Here is a 13,624-nt window from a genome sequence, read left to right as displayed (position 1 = left end):
TTCTCGCCTTTCCCCCAGCCCAGCGCCGTGATCGCTCCCCCCTCTCGGTCCGGCGCAGGGGCCGCTGCCCCACAGACTCCCCGACGGCGGCACTGCAGGGGCACGGGAGTCGGCTACGCTCATCCCTCAGAGGGGACGGATCCGGCCGTCGAGTCTCTCCGCGGTCTCTTCCGATGGGAAGAAAGGCGGCAGGGCAGGGTCCCGGTTCCGAGGGGACATCGCAGTCGCAGCGAGGTGCGGGAGCCCGGCGGGGCGGGCGAAGGGCTGCGGCACCCCGCCTGCCGCCCGCGGACCGGGATCTTTCACTTTGAGGGGCCGCGGGGGGTACCCATGGGCACTCTGAGGGGGCGACAGCGTCCACCTCTCCCCGAGGAGCCCACGCCCCACTTCTCCCCTTTCCTCCCCGCCCGCCCCGTCTCACGCCCTGACTCCCGCCCCCGCGGCAGCTCTCCCCGATGGAACCGGCTGGGAAGGATGCAGGCGGCAGCTCCGAGGTAATTATTAATGGCCGTGCCCACCGGGGCGGGAAGGGGGGGGGCGCAAGGTGAGATAAAATGGGGCGGCGGGGAGCTGGGAGGCGGGAGCTGCCGTCGCGGAGCCCCGCCGGGAGCATGGCCCTCGCCGTGTCGCTTCTGCCACCGCTGCTGCTGCTGCTGCTGGGGCGGCCGGGGCTGGCGGCGCCGGGGCAAGGCGCGGGCACCTGGTCCCGCTTCGCCCGGCTGCCCTACCCGCAGGACCAGCTCTTCCTTCACGACACCTTCCCCGACGGCTTCCTTTGGGGCGCGGGCAGCGCCGCCTACCAGACGGAGGGCGGCTGGCGCCAGGGCGGCAAGGGCGCCTCCGTCTGGGACACCTTCGCCCACCGCCCGGCCACGCCGTCGGGGGCCGCCCCGCCGGGGCCCGTGGGCGGCGACGTGGCCAGCGACAGCTACAACAACCTGTTCCGCGACGTCGAGGGGCTGCGGCGGCTGGGGGTCTCGCACTACCGCTTCTCGCTGTCCTGGGCCCGGCTGCTGCCCAACGGGACCGCGCCGCCCAACCCCGCCGGGCTGGCGCACTACGGGGGGCTGCTGGCCCGCCTGCGGGAGCTGGGCGTCGAGCCCGTGGTCACCCTGTACCACTGGGACCTGCCGCAGGCCCTGCAGGACGCCTTCGGCGGCTGGGCCAGCCCCGTCCTGCCCCGGCTCTTCCGCGACTACGCCGAGCTGTGCTTCCGGCACTTCGGCGGGCAGGTGCGCTACTGGCTGACCATGGACAACCCCTACGTGGTGGCCTGGCACGGCTACGGCACGGGGCGGCTGCCGCCCGGCGTGCGCGGAGGCCCGCGCCTGGGCTACCTGGCGGCCCACCACCTGCTCCAGGTAAATGGCGGCCTGCGCGAAGGGCCCGGCGGCTCCTCGCCTGTGCCAAGGTGCCGGGGCGCAGGCCGAGCTCAGCCCGCCCCACTGGCACACCTGTCCCCTGCTCCGACACTGGCATGGAGCACAAATCCATGTGCCCGACACAGTGCGAGCGCCAGATCTGTAGGCAAAGAGACTAAACTCATAGTGTAAGGCAGGAGCTTTGCGACCGAGCTGGTGGAGAGTTAAAGAGCTCTGTTTTGCAGAAATGCCCGCTTCTGCCCGCAGCAGTTCAGTTGCCATTCTGGGTGGGTGAGGGTCTGCAGTCCCTGGACTGTGCCACTCCAGTGCTGCCTTTCTAAGGTGGAAATACTTAATATGACTGTAAAGGGAATTTGCATGTTTGATAAAATAGGCTTACTGAGTTAATGGAGATGTTAGAGGTGGCCAGTATGTCATATAGAGACATTTACTTGACAAAGTCTTGAGTGTGAGCACTTTCTGGGGAAAGAGACCCCAATTCCCCAGTTAGTCTTGTAAGTGGCACAGGTAGTTTGCTATACTTAATTTCTGTTCTATGTATCTGTATGGTGTCGTTGTAATATTTGCTGGGAGCAACTTGTAGGGATTTGCAGAGAGAATTATGCAGAAGTGTGTACAAACCCTTCCAATGATAGGAGAAGGGATTCCTAACTGGAATCGGGTGGTCATTTAGGCATGATCTCTTGTGCTTTAATATGCATTTACATTTCTGCTGATGTCTGTCTGCTCAGCACGCACTTGCTGGCAGGAGTTCTACCCTAATGAACATTATGTATTAGATGTGGGCATGAAGAAAACATCCAATGCACGCTTTATTTGACTTTTTTCTAATTTCCACTTTCACAGAAGTGTTACTTCTGCATTCTTTAATGTTACAAATAAGTCAAAGGGAAAATAGAGATTGAGAAAATGTGGGTAAAATTTCAGGTTAATTTCCTCGTCCTGAAAACTTTAAGCTCTTCCTGTAGTTACCATGGTGTGTACTTGGCCATGTTTCGTGCTTGAGTATATCCTGCATCACCATAGTGTCAGACTCCCTCATCATCTCAAGCATGTGCTTCTTCTCATAAAAGCTCTGTGAAGGAAGATACTTTTCTATTTAATAAATGAGAAACTGAGGCACAGTCTTGGCCACACCACATCAAAAGTGTAATTAAACCAGGAAGGTCTACCAGTACCTGCTTTAGTGACAGAACCATAGTGTTTAGTGTTGTCCCAGTGACTGTCAGTCAGGATTTGCATGAGTGAACATTTCTTTAACATGCAGTGGAAGGCATCAAGATACCACTTTCCCCTCCCCCCCATTTTATGGAAGAGGAGCTGAAATACAGATGCAGTTAAGAGCCACAGTGGCCACTGGTTTTCGGTGCCCTTTTCCTCCCGTGTGATCTTTGTAGCGTATTGGTCAGTTACATTATACTTCCAGTTCTTCTACAAGTCTTATTCCCAGATCTCAAATCACCTGCAGAGAAAATCAGGGACATACACTATGTGTAGAGGAGCTCACATCCCTGACTTCTCCAGGTAAGAGTCATCATACAGGCAGAGCCTAGCTTTTCAGCCCAGAGAAGTGAACAGCTTTCATCTGTTTCTTCTTCTCCTTTTTACTTCTCTGTAGCATATTAATATTAGACCTTTCAGTGAAGCAGGAGGAAGCTACATAGTGTGGCTTCCACAGCCTGACATCCATAGAGGAAGTATGTGCATTTGTGTAAGAAAAAATTAAAGTTCTACCATAGATGGTAAAGAGAGAATTACATTTCCTGTGGAAATTAAATTGTCTTACACAGTTCTTGAGTGATTGACTTTGCAGCTTGAATGTTGTTCTTTAATATGTGTCTGTGGCTTGTATAATTTTATAGGTGAGTTTGGTCATTTTTTGGGAGCTTTCACGTCTTTGGTTTGTATCAGAAGGGTGCACAGCAGTACTGCTTTATCACATAAGCTGCAGGATGTGTGCACTGGACAGTGTTGCTGGGAGATACAGTCCTCTTAGACCCACTGCAAAAGATGTGGCTGAATCTTCTCATGCGAAGAAAAACCCCTTCCATTGTCTAACCTTTTGCTCCTTATGTCATAAGATCTGGTCCCCGGTTTCTTCTTAATCCTTTTTACTTCTCTTTGCCATTCTTGTATTTTATTTTTTCCAGGGAAATTGAGTTTGCAGAACAAGTTTGGTTTTTTTGAAGTTAGAATTTGTTGTCATAATTGTTTCTCAGAAAATGTGCAGGCTAGCTCTTAATATGCATAATTTCTGATATTTTCCCCCTTATTTACAATAGGCAGGTAAAGCTGGTGCCTCCTAATTTATTTTACTGGATTCTAATTATGTTAAAAAGCAAAATAATTTCCTGTAAGTTTTTTAAAATTCAGCAGATACAAATGTGGATTTGGGGCTTTGTTTTTCTGAGCGACTTATTTATTATCTGAAGAAATAATCAATAAGAGTTTGATTCAATTTAGCTTGTTCAATTCAGAGATGGTGAAAACAGGGCAATGAAGTTTGATTTAAGTAATGATGTTTGAATTCGGCTTGAATGGGTTTCATCATATTGTACTGAATTTTTTAATTACCTCTCATTTTTCTGAACTTCCTTAAGTGAGTCATAACAGATGCTAAATTGACAGAGACACTTTTTTATAGACAGGACCAAATAAAAATAGTGTAAAAAACTTGTAAGGAAAAATTATTTTATTAATGCATCCTTGGTGTGTTCTTGAGGATGTTCATCAGTATTCAGTGAAAATTTCACCCTTCTATAGTATTTCCACTGACGCTTGTCGCTTTTCAGATGTCTAAGCCCTTCAGATGTGGTAATAAATGGAGGAAGCTGTTCATGTTTATTCACAAAATAAATGGAATGGATCAAGTGTATTTCATAAAAGTTGGCAATCTCTCAAGTCAACAGCCAGAAAATGTAATGCCAGCAATCTGTCATGTATATGATGCATCTCTTTTCTCCAAATAGGAGTTGAGAGAGGTCAGTGTATTTTGTTCTGGTTTTTGCAAATGCATTTTTTCATTAATGGTTCACAGTATGTTGTCTGAGTTGAACATACTTGGATTTACTCAATATAAACAGCATTTGCAGAAACAGAAGAACACGTCGTTTCCCTGAAGAAGTGAGTGGAACTGCTGCCTGGAAACCAGTCACATAGCAACAGACTGATTTCTATTCCAAAACTCTTTCCAAAACAGAAGGTAAGTACTCTTTTGTTGACCTTCAGTGCTAAACCTAATAAAGTATCAGTAATTTCAGCACAGGAGAGTGGTCTTTTCTTGTTGTGTATTGTTTCTTTCAAAATTAAGACAGCACTCAAACTTCCACGCAGTGCAAATGGAATGATTTGGGATTTTCTTGAAAGTAATGTAGCTCATCACAGTTGTGAAGGCATACCTAATTTTTAGAAAAAAGGAGGAATACTGCTAAGTAATAGTATTTTTTTCCTATTCTTGCTTTCTTAAGGCATAATTCAAAGAAGAACAAAGAAGGAATTGATTCCTACCTGAGTTTGAGTATTAGTTGGGTGGTAGATGTTTGCACTAGTGATTATTCTACTCATTAATCATTTGAATCAGGTTTCTTTCAAATACCAGATTTGACAAAGAAGTGCAGTCAAACTGGGTGCAAGTTCAGGTCTGATGCTGCAATTTTCTGTGCCAGTAGCTGGCAAAAGTTAGGCTATCTTCTCAAATTATGTTAAAAGCTATAGTAAGTTGTTTTTAAGTTTTAATCATGAAAAGAAAAAAAATGCAGTGAGTTTCATTTTAAAATCTGATAAACAGAGGAGTTTGGGTTTCAAGAATATTCGTTTTATTAACATTAGCTCCAAAGATAGATTATGTACCTTTGCTTTTGCCACTCCTACCTGATTACATATATGTTTACAAAACGATTGTTGTTTTCAAATATTCTGTTGTAATAAACATTGTAAGAAAAACAAAAATCCATTGTAAAAAATTTTTAGAGATTATTACAAAAACTCAACAGGCAGGACCTGGAAAGATCACACTGAAGTGACTGAAATGGAATGGAAGCAGAATTTGTTTGTTCTCTGTGTGGAAGAAAACCAGGTCAAGCCTTGTAGGTATGTTAAGTCCCACCTCAGCTCTTTTGCAGTTCATTATGAGGATGGGGATTTCTTGAGAGTCTGTTTATTGTGAGGTTTTTTAGTGCTTGGCAGTTGTGGCTGTAGAGCTGTGAATCTCGGTAAATTCAATTGGCAGCTCCAAATCTGGGTTTTCATGTCTCATTTTAAGTGCCACCTGCGTGATTTCTAATTGCCATTGTAGCGATTGCTGGAGGCACCTAGGTGATATTTCTTTTTCCTGTCCAAGGCAGTCTAGTGTGCTTCCTTTTTAAATAGCAGTTGTTCATGTTGGGCAGGGCTCTGCTCAGTGCTGGGAAGATAATGACTGCTGGTTAACAGCAGTTTGATGCAGATAAGGGTGTTTAGATTGGCAACATAGAATTCATATCTGGTAAAATCTCGCTGAGTGCATGAGTTTAAAGCTCCTTAATACTGTTCTATTTTGCATTAATAAAGCCTCGTAAGGTGTGAGGTATTCTTCGTTCTTCCCTTCAACCTCTCTCCTCAAGCAGAAGAGATTCTGTATTTGTTGTAGTTTTGGGGATTCCTGAATGAAGTGTGTGGTAGAACTCATGTCACTCTGTATTCATTTATATTACAAGCTTTTCCAGTTTTCATTTCACCTTGTTTCTATGGTTGGTTTCCAGTACTTAAAAGTGGTTGCTGGACATAATTCCTAGCTGTACTTGGGACCTGGGAAAAAAAGCTAGTGGAACATCTGTTGTAGTTCACCATTTTTTAGTGCCTGCATTTCCCTTTTGGCTGAAAGCTAGGAGCTCTTAGAGCTTTTTCCTTGTGATAGGTCCACTAGAAACCTCTGTTCTGCAATCATCAGCAGGTTGGAAGTGCATAGATTGTCCTTTTGAAAATGTTGTCTTCTGTAAGGAAGAAATGCTGTGTCATGTAAGGGGAGGTTGTTTTGCTCATAACGTACCCATCTTCTAAAAGGTCAAATTCTGATTTCTCTTGCTGTGGTTGAAATTGTGCTTAGCTTAGGTTTGTTCCTCTCACTTATTAACTAACAGCTTCTTCTTCCCAGTGTGCTCTGGGGAGCAAAATATTTTTCCTCCATCTTTCATTATTTCTTCAACCAGTTAGAAGCAGTGTATATGTCAATACAGCTGATGGCAATGTCTGCAAGCAGTGACCATTAGGACAGGATGTAGGCGTTTAGAGGCATTTTGTTTTAATTATTTTGGTTACTGTGATGCATATCCTTCTAACTTTGGGAGAAACAGGAAAGAGCGGATGTGTATGCAGACACATCTGTAATTTGCTTAACTCCAGCTGAAGAGTCCTGTGGCTTTCAGTTAGTAATTGGCAGAGTTCAAAGGCAGTTTGATAATCCTTGCAAATGAGTGTGTGATTTGTGTGTTTGGTTGTTGCTGATGAACAGATGAAATGCTGAACTTAATTTCAAGGTCAATGTTGGCAAAGTTTTAAAAAAGCTAAGAAGCCAGCAATCAAAGGAGTCTGCTTGTACAGACTTGTAGGTATAGAAATGTCCACAGGAGAATTTCTTCTATTTTTTTTTTTCCCTAAGATGGTAAAAATAAAGAAGAGGAAATTACAAAGACATGTTTCTGAAGAAGTAGAGGGGGTGACCTGCGCATACAAGGATGAGGCCTGGTTGAATGGGGCTTTGGGCAACCTGGTGTACTATAAAGTGTCCCTCCTGCCCATGGCATTGGGGTTGGAACTGGATGCCTTTTAAGGTCCCTTCCAACCCAAGATATTCTATGGCAGGTTTTAGCAATTAAAGGATGTGTGTTACCAGTTTTAAATACTAAATAAAAACTACTCATGCTTGCTTATATGCCTGCCAAAGTATATAGAAAAATATCATCATCAAATCTGTGATTTTAGATCAGAAGAATGGAACAGAAGAATATGGTTGTAAACGAAGTCTTAGTGTCTTTAGGAAATTACTGAAATGAACATTGGACAGATCTCTGAAGGAAAAGGTGACTCATTGAATATGACCATGAAAGAAGAGACTGGCTTCTGGAGTGCAGCTGAATTATTTCACATGAGAGAAGATGTGTCAGCAGAAGGAGAAGGTGAGTTGTCAAGAAGGAAGAATAACTAAGTACAAAAGGAGAAGGGGCTAATTAGCCATCGCAAGAGGCTGGAGCCTTTGGTAAAATGGGATGAGTAGAAGATAATGATACTAAAGAAGGGAAGGAATTAGACTCACGCTGTTGCTCTCTGTAAATACTCCTGGACATAAAGATTAATGACAGGAAGAAAACGGAGAATTAAAAACCATGTGTATACACACACAAAAGGATATAAATACAGTTAGATTGACTCTTAGAAGTCATGGATAGCTTTGGAAGAAAGCTGCTGGAATGGCCTTTCAGTATTAATGGTAGGAACAAAAATCTTATAAGACAGCTAGAGCAGTTTGGGAAAATAGGCTTGATGCATTTGGTGGCAGTGGAGGTGACAGTAGTAGTAATTGTGAAATCTTCCTCTTTTCATTGTAGAATTCTTAACAGAATGATATAAAGCATGTTCTAAATCTGAGAACATCATTCAATGTAAAGAACAAAATACAGTCTATATTAACAGTAAACACTTTGTTTAGTCTGTCAGTGATGGCAGTTTTTGGCTTGCTGTAGCTTCAGCTCTAATCTGAGAGCACAAAACTCTCATAAGAAGCCTGGCCTGTTAAGTTTGTGGTGTGCATCCCTAGAGATTTGTCAGGGAGGATCCTTTGAGATTGCACACTGGAATAAGAAAAAGGACCTTGAGAATATCTGGATTTGGCCATATTGAAGCCCATTTGTGTTGCTTCATCTTGATCTATGTTTAGTTTGAGAAGAGGTGGACTTCTGTATTATGAAAAATTGCTAAAGTTTAAAGTTTAATTTTGTTTTGATTCTAAAAAAACACCAACGCATATTCTAAATTCTCCTAGTTATTGACATCTTTACAGATCCTGTTTACAACAGTTGATATAGGAACAGTTGATATAGGGACTGGGGCCACAGGTGGTTCCAGTGCCACCTGACAGCTGGATCTCTGTGACATCTGCATGATGGAAAGCACAGGGGCTTTCACCCATCTCAGGATCTGGCCAGCCTGGGGAGTGCTGCCAGACACCCTGCAACACAATCTTCAGCAGTGGGGGGAGCTGATAGGGGGCCATGCACACTGCCAGGGGACTGTCACTTCAGTCTGCACATGATCAGTTTGTCACTTGCGCGTTAGCTCTCATGCTGGCAGCTAAGATTTGAATTTTGTTTTCAATCACAACTCTAAAGACAGCTGAATGGTTAAAAATTGGCTGGGAGAGACTATGGAAATGCCTTGCAATTTTGTGAGTCCAAAAGTCAACCCAGGTATCGTTTTGTAGGTTTATCAGTTTAATGCTCTTACTAAGGGCTAGAAAATGTTTTTACCACTGGGATTATATTTTACAAGATACTTGCTTTACAGTTGGGAAGACAGTAGTATCTGTTTTGATCCTGGTCCTATGAAAGACTTCAAATGGTCGCATGGGGGAAGGGGACAGACTTGTAGCTGCTGGTCACACATTCTGGTAAGAGTTCACAGTGATTTTCCAATGCCTGTTCTCAGTCAGCTTTTTTCTTGTTCTCTTGAATATGTAGTAGCTCCACTGGATCAGTTGTTTTTCAGAGCTGAGGGCAAAGTTTACTCAGTTTGTTTGTTTAACTTCCAGCATTGTAAGAAATGAAATAATTTTTTTGCTGCAGGCATGGAACCGTTGAACATAGTTATTGATTAATTAGTCTAATTATATCTAGTTCCTTAGATATATATGGAAACAGTAGAATCATGCAGCATGTCTTTTTGTTTGAGAAAGTAGGTTGGAAAAATATTGCATTGTCAGCTTGGTGATTTTTTTATGAAAATTTATTTTATAAGTAAGAACATATTGCTTAAAAATCAATTGAACAAATCTGACCTTATGGTTGAAAAGAAAGTTCATGTCATGCTTGACATGCTTTTTGTAACACACTTATTTAATTCTTCATTTGTTTTTATGTGACAGTATAGTGTTAACTTGGGTACAAATGATACTTGCAGAGAGAACAATCACCACACCAGCATGTCCATGACCAGTTACATATGCCCTCAGGAGGGAAAATCCAGGCCAAAAAGAGTTGTAACAAAACATGGGGTGATAGGAAGGAGGATTACTGGGAAAACAGAGAGTGTATGAGGATCTGGTGAGATGTGGGGATGACTGGTCAAGAGTGGGAAAGCAGGAGCTGGGTTTAGGGGGCAACACTCCATTTTCATGTGTGTATTTAGCTTTAAAAATTAAAATCAGCATGAAATGAGATGGTCTGGAGTTGTCAAAGGTGAGTTGTTTTTTCCCTGTTTAGTTTTTTTTAATAAATGTCATATGAATTATTTTGAGGAAGCTGACTGGTGGTTTACAGAAATCACAGAACATGCTTCACAAGGATGGGGCCTGCTTCAAAGTCTGTTGTGGCTTATGGTGTCCACTTGCTGTCCCCATGTTGCCATGAGCACTGGGAATGGGGAACACCATGAATAGCCTGCTAAAGAAAGGAGGGATGATGCATAAGATCTGGATTTCTCAAAGCAGCTTAAGGAATACAAGTTTCCCTTTAGCTTTTTGGGGAACCCTGTCGCTTTTAAGCAGTTAAGTAAATTAGCAAATTGAATAGATGCATTCCTCTAATCCTGAGGAAAATGTGCATTCCCATATTCAAACAGCATCTCTGTATATGAAATGCAAGATCTTGGAAATACACTGAAGGAGCTCTTGAACTCAGTTTATCGTTATACTTCCCTTGCCAGCTATGAACATGTCTCTTGTTTTGGGAGAAGAGAATATTGGGGTATATCACGCAGGGAACAGAGCTGCAGAAATATGATTCAGCTGCAGTTTTGCATCTTAATTATATGCTTGGTGGAAAAAATAATCCCTTTTTCTTCATGCCCCCTGTCATATCAGCTAGCTCATTCTAATCTTCCTAATACCTCCCAAATTCACAAAGTAATATAATGTCATTAGAGCAAGCCAGAAAGATCTAAAACATTTGAAACTAGAATTTGCTGATTCATTTAAACGAAAATATTTGAGAGATTTCAGTTTTCCAGAAAAAGTTGCAAACTAGGAGAAATAAATATCAATAATTTTATTTTGCTGTAGAAATTTTTGGTTTTCCATTTTATTATGATACTGAAAAAATTCATTTTGATGTAGTGAGTCAGTCAGTCATTTCACACTCTGCCTTCTGTATTCTTTCACTGGATGAGTGCCCACTGCTTTGGATTGGGTCAGTTTACCCTTGTGAAATTGCTGTTTAACCTGCTGCAGTATGACTGACTTATTGAAGCTGGAGATTGATGCTTTTTATTCTTTGATGAAAGAAATAAAATGGAGCTGTCAGGACAGAATTCTTGCACTGTAGATGTTACTCTGTGTCTCATATTTGTAGCTGGGCTGCTTGTGCCACTTTTGTGTGAAACTGTAATTATTCAGTCATTTATTCAGCTCCTCTTTCCTATTTCTGGTAAAAAGAAAAGTGGTACTTGAAGGTGGCAGTTGCTTAAAAGGGGGAAAAATTCTAATAAAAGCAGCATCAATTTGGCACAGTCATTCTGATTCTGAGTATTAGAACCAGCAAAGTGTAGCACAGGGAAGTTCAGAAACAGCCTTTTTCCATAGCTCAGCTTAGGATAATGAAATGGAGACCACTTCAAAATTGGTTGGTGGTGAAATGGTTATAGCAGGAGCATTGTAGGAGTAAGCCGTGAAAGGCAGGAACCCTAAATCACACCAGTCAGATCTCACTTTACCCAAACTGGACTCTTCTGGAGAGTAATGTTTCCTGTGTTACTGGTAACTTGGAATAGATTTGTAGAAACCAGAGGGGGTGGGCATTGGTCTGGATTAGATACTCATGCTGGCCTCTGGGAGCTGCTTTTGTTGACTCGTGGTCAGGAAGGAATTTAAATTGTCAAGGAACAGTGTTGTTTATTCTTAGGCCTCTTTTTTCCCTTTTTCTGTGCTGTGGCCAGGCTTCCACTAAAAAAATTATTTTACCTAAATAATTTGCCTTCTGTTGCATGGGTTTAGGATTGTGATGATATCTTTGTTTTTCCTGATTTATTCCTGTGGCTTGCTATGACATCTGGAGCATTTGGTGTGGTGTTTTTGTGTTAAGTATCTTAGAATTGGCTTTTTGGCTCATAATGCTAGGAACGTAGAATAACTGAGTCATGGGATGGTTTGTGTTGGAAGGAGGTGTAAAGATCATCTAGTTCCAAATGCCCTGCCATGATGTAACATCCCACCCTCAAGGGGGAGGGAACACCCGAGAGTTATGGGTGCTCATGGCTGAAAAGGAATGATGAAAATCAGAGGGTCCACAGCTTATCTTCTAGACTTGTGCACATGGGGAGGGAGACCTTCTGCCAGATCAGGTTGCTCAAAGCCCTGCCCAGCCTGACCTTGATCAAAGGAATCGCACATCCACAGCTTTTCTGGGCAGCCTGTTCCACTGCCTCACCACCTTCAAATTTCTCCTGAATATCTAATCTACATGTTCCCTTTTTCAGGTTAAAGCCATTCCCCCTTGTCTAATGCCCTTGTGAAAAGTCCCTCGCCAGCTTTCCTGTAGGCCTCCTTTAAGCGCTGGAAGGTGCTCTAAAGGGAGCCTTCACTTCTCCAGGAGGGAGCATATCATAGCCATTATTGTGTAGTGTCTGGGGCTAGAGGCTTGCTACAATATTGCAGACAACTAAACTTGGTGATTCCTGTATCTCTTTTTTTTTGCTTTGGAAGTATTCAGTTTGAGTGAGTGATCCTGAGAAATATGTGTGTAGGGATGAAGTGAGTATGGAAGATTGAACTACAAAGAATGCAAGGATTAAGAAAGGGTCAAATGTACATTGAAGCAGCACCTTCCCAATATGGGAAACGACCTGGAGGGTCTGGAAAGACCTGTGGGACACTAGCATTTTGTAGACCCAAGATCACATAGAAATGCCTGAGTGAGCTGTTTGAGTGTCTAGGGGCAAAAATTTATACTGGGAGGTATACAGAGACATGGCAGTTAATTGGTGTGTGAAAAACATGGAGTAATTTACCAAAATAAACTGTTAACTGTCAGAGAGGGAGGCTTGCTGTGACATAAACACTGAAGTTGGACATAAAATAGAAACAGTAGCAATGACAAGCTGCCAGGCAGAGTCAGTTTTTTTGTTGCATAGTAAAGCAGTTCCAGATTTTTGAGTGACTGGTGCAAGCAGCTGAAGATTTTTCTCTGAAGCACCTTGTTCTGTAACTGCTTCAATGATAATGAGATGGGCTGGACACCCACTGTAGATACTCTTCTATTCTGCTTGTACAAGTGTAAGAAAATAGTACATTTTCAGTCCCCATGTTATATTTCTGGTAAGATTAATAATCGACCCCACTCCTGAATAATTCACTATTGTTTTGTGCAATAACTGCAGAAGGTTTGGAAGCACCATCCCAGAGCATTTTGTGTCTCAAAATCTTCAAAGACTAGAATATGTAAAGAAGACTATACACACACACACACACATATATATATATGTGTATTTATATATGTGTATATATATATATATATATAGGCAGTGAGTGTCATTCTGGAGTGTGGCCAATGAAAGCACTGCATTTCTGCACTGGAGGAATGACACTGCTGATGTAAATGCTGAAAAAATAATGTTGTACATTATTGCAACCGTAGCATAATATGGTAGTTCAGATACAGCTAAATACCGTTCTAAGTGGAAAAATTGTCTTTTGTTTTGCTGACTATGAAGTGGATGGTTTAACTGAGGAGTAGTCTGGCAGATATGCAAGTAATTTTTTAATCAGCTTGTGTCATTCAGATTGAGAACAGAGGAGAATATGCAAGGAAAACCAGTCTGCCTAACCAAGGCTAGATATGGCCCATACAGATGGATCTGTTTTGGTGTTACTTGGCCACCAGCTCTCAAGCCGGGTTTCATGGGACTCATAGGAGAGCTGGGTGGAGATCAGAGCCTGCAGATTCCCCGCACTCATCTTCATGTATCCTGTACAGCATGGAAATAATTTGTTGGAACAGTCTTCAACCTGCTAAGCTTATCAGTAGCAAATGGTACTTAACCAGTGGCTGAAAAAACAATGT

General features: G+C 43.0%; 1 protein-coding gene across 1 annotated transcript in view; it reads left to right on the top strand.

The window, feature by feature from the left end:
- Nucleotides 1-554: 554 nt before the first annotated feature.
- The window catches only part of KL (klotho), a 48,438-nt gene continuing 35,368 nt past the window's right edge, over nucleotides 555-13,624 (top strand). Inside the window, exon 1 of the mRNA XM_041416082.1 lies at nucleotides 555-1,361. Within this exon, the coding sequence (XP_041272016.1) occupies nucleotides 555-1,361 (807 nt within the window). The remainder of the gene's footprint in view (nucleotides 1,362-13,624) is intronic.

The sequence above is a fragment of the Onychostruthus taczanowskii genome, unplaced genomic scaffold, assembly GCF_017590055.1.
Source record: "Onychostruthus taczanowskii isolate IOZ18803 unplaced genomic scaffold, ASM1759005v1 scaffold50, whole genome shotgun sequence".
Taxonomy (NCBI): Eukaryota; Metazoa; Chordata; class Aves; order Passeriformes; family Passeridae; genus Onychostruthus; species Onychostruthus taczanowskii.
The sequence above is the reverse complement of the archived record's forward strand: the minus strand, read 5'-3'. Positions and strand labels throughout refer to the sequence as shown.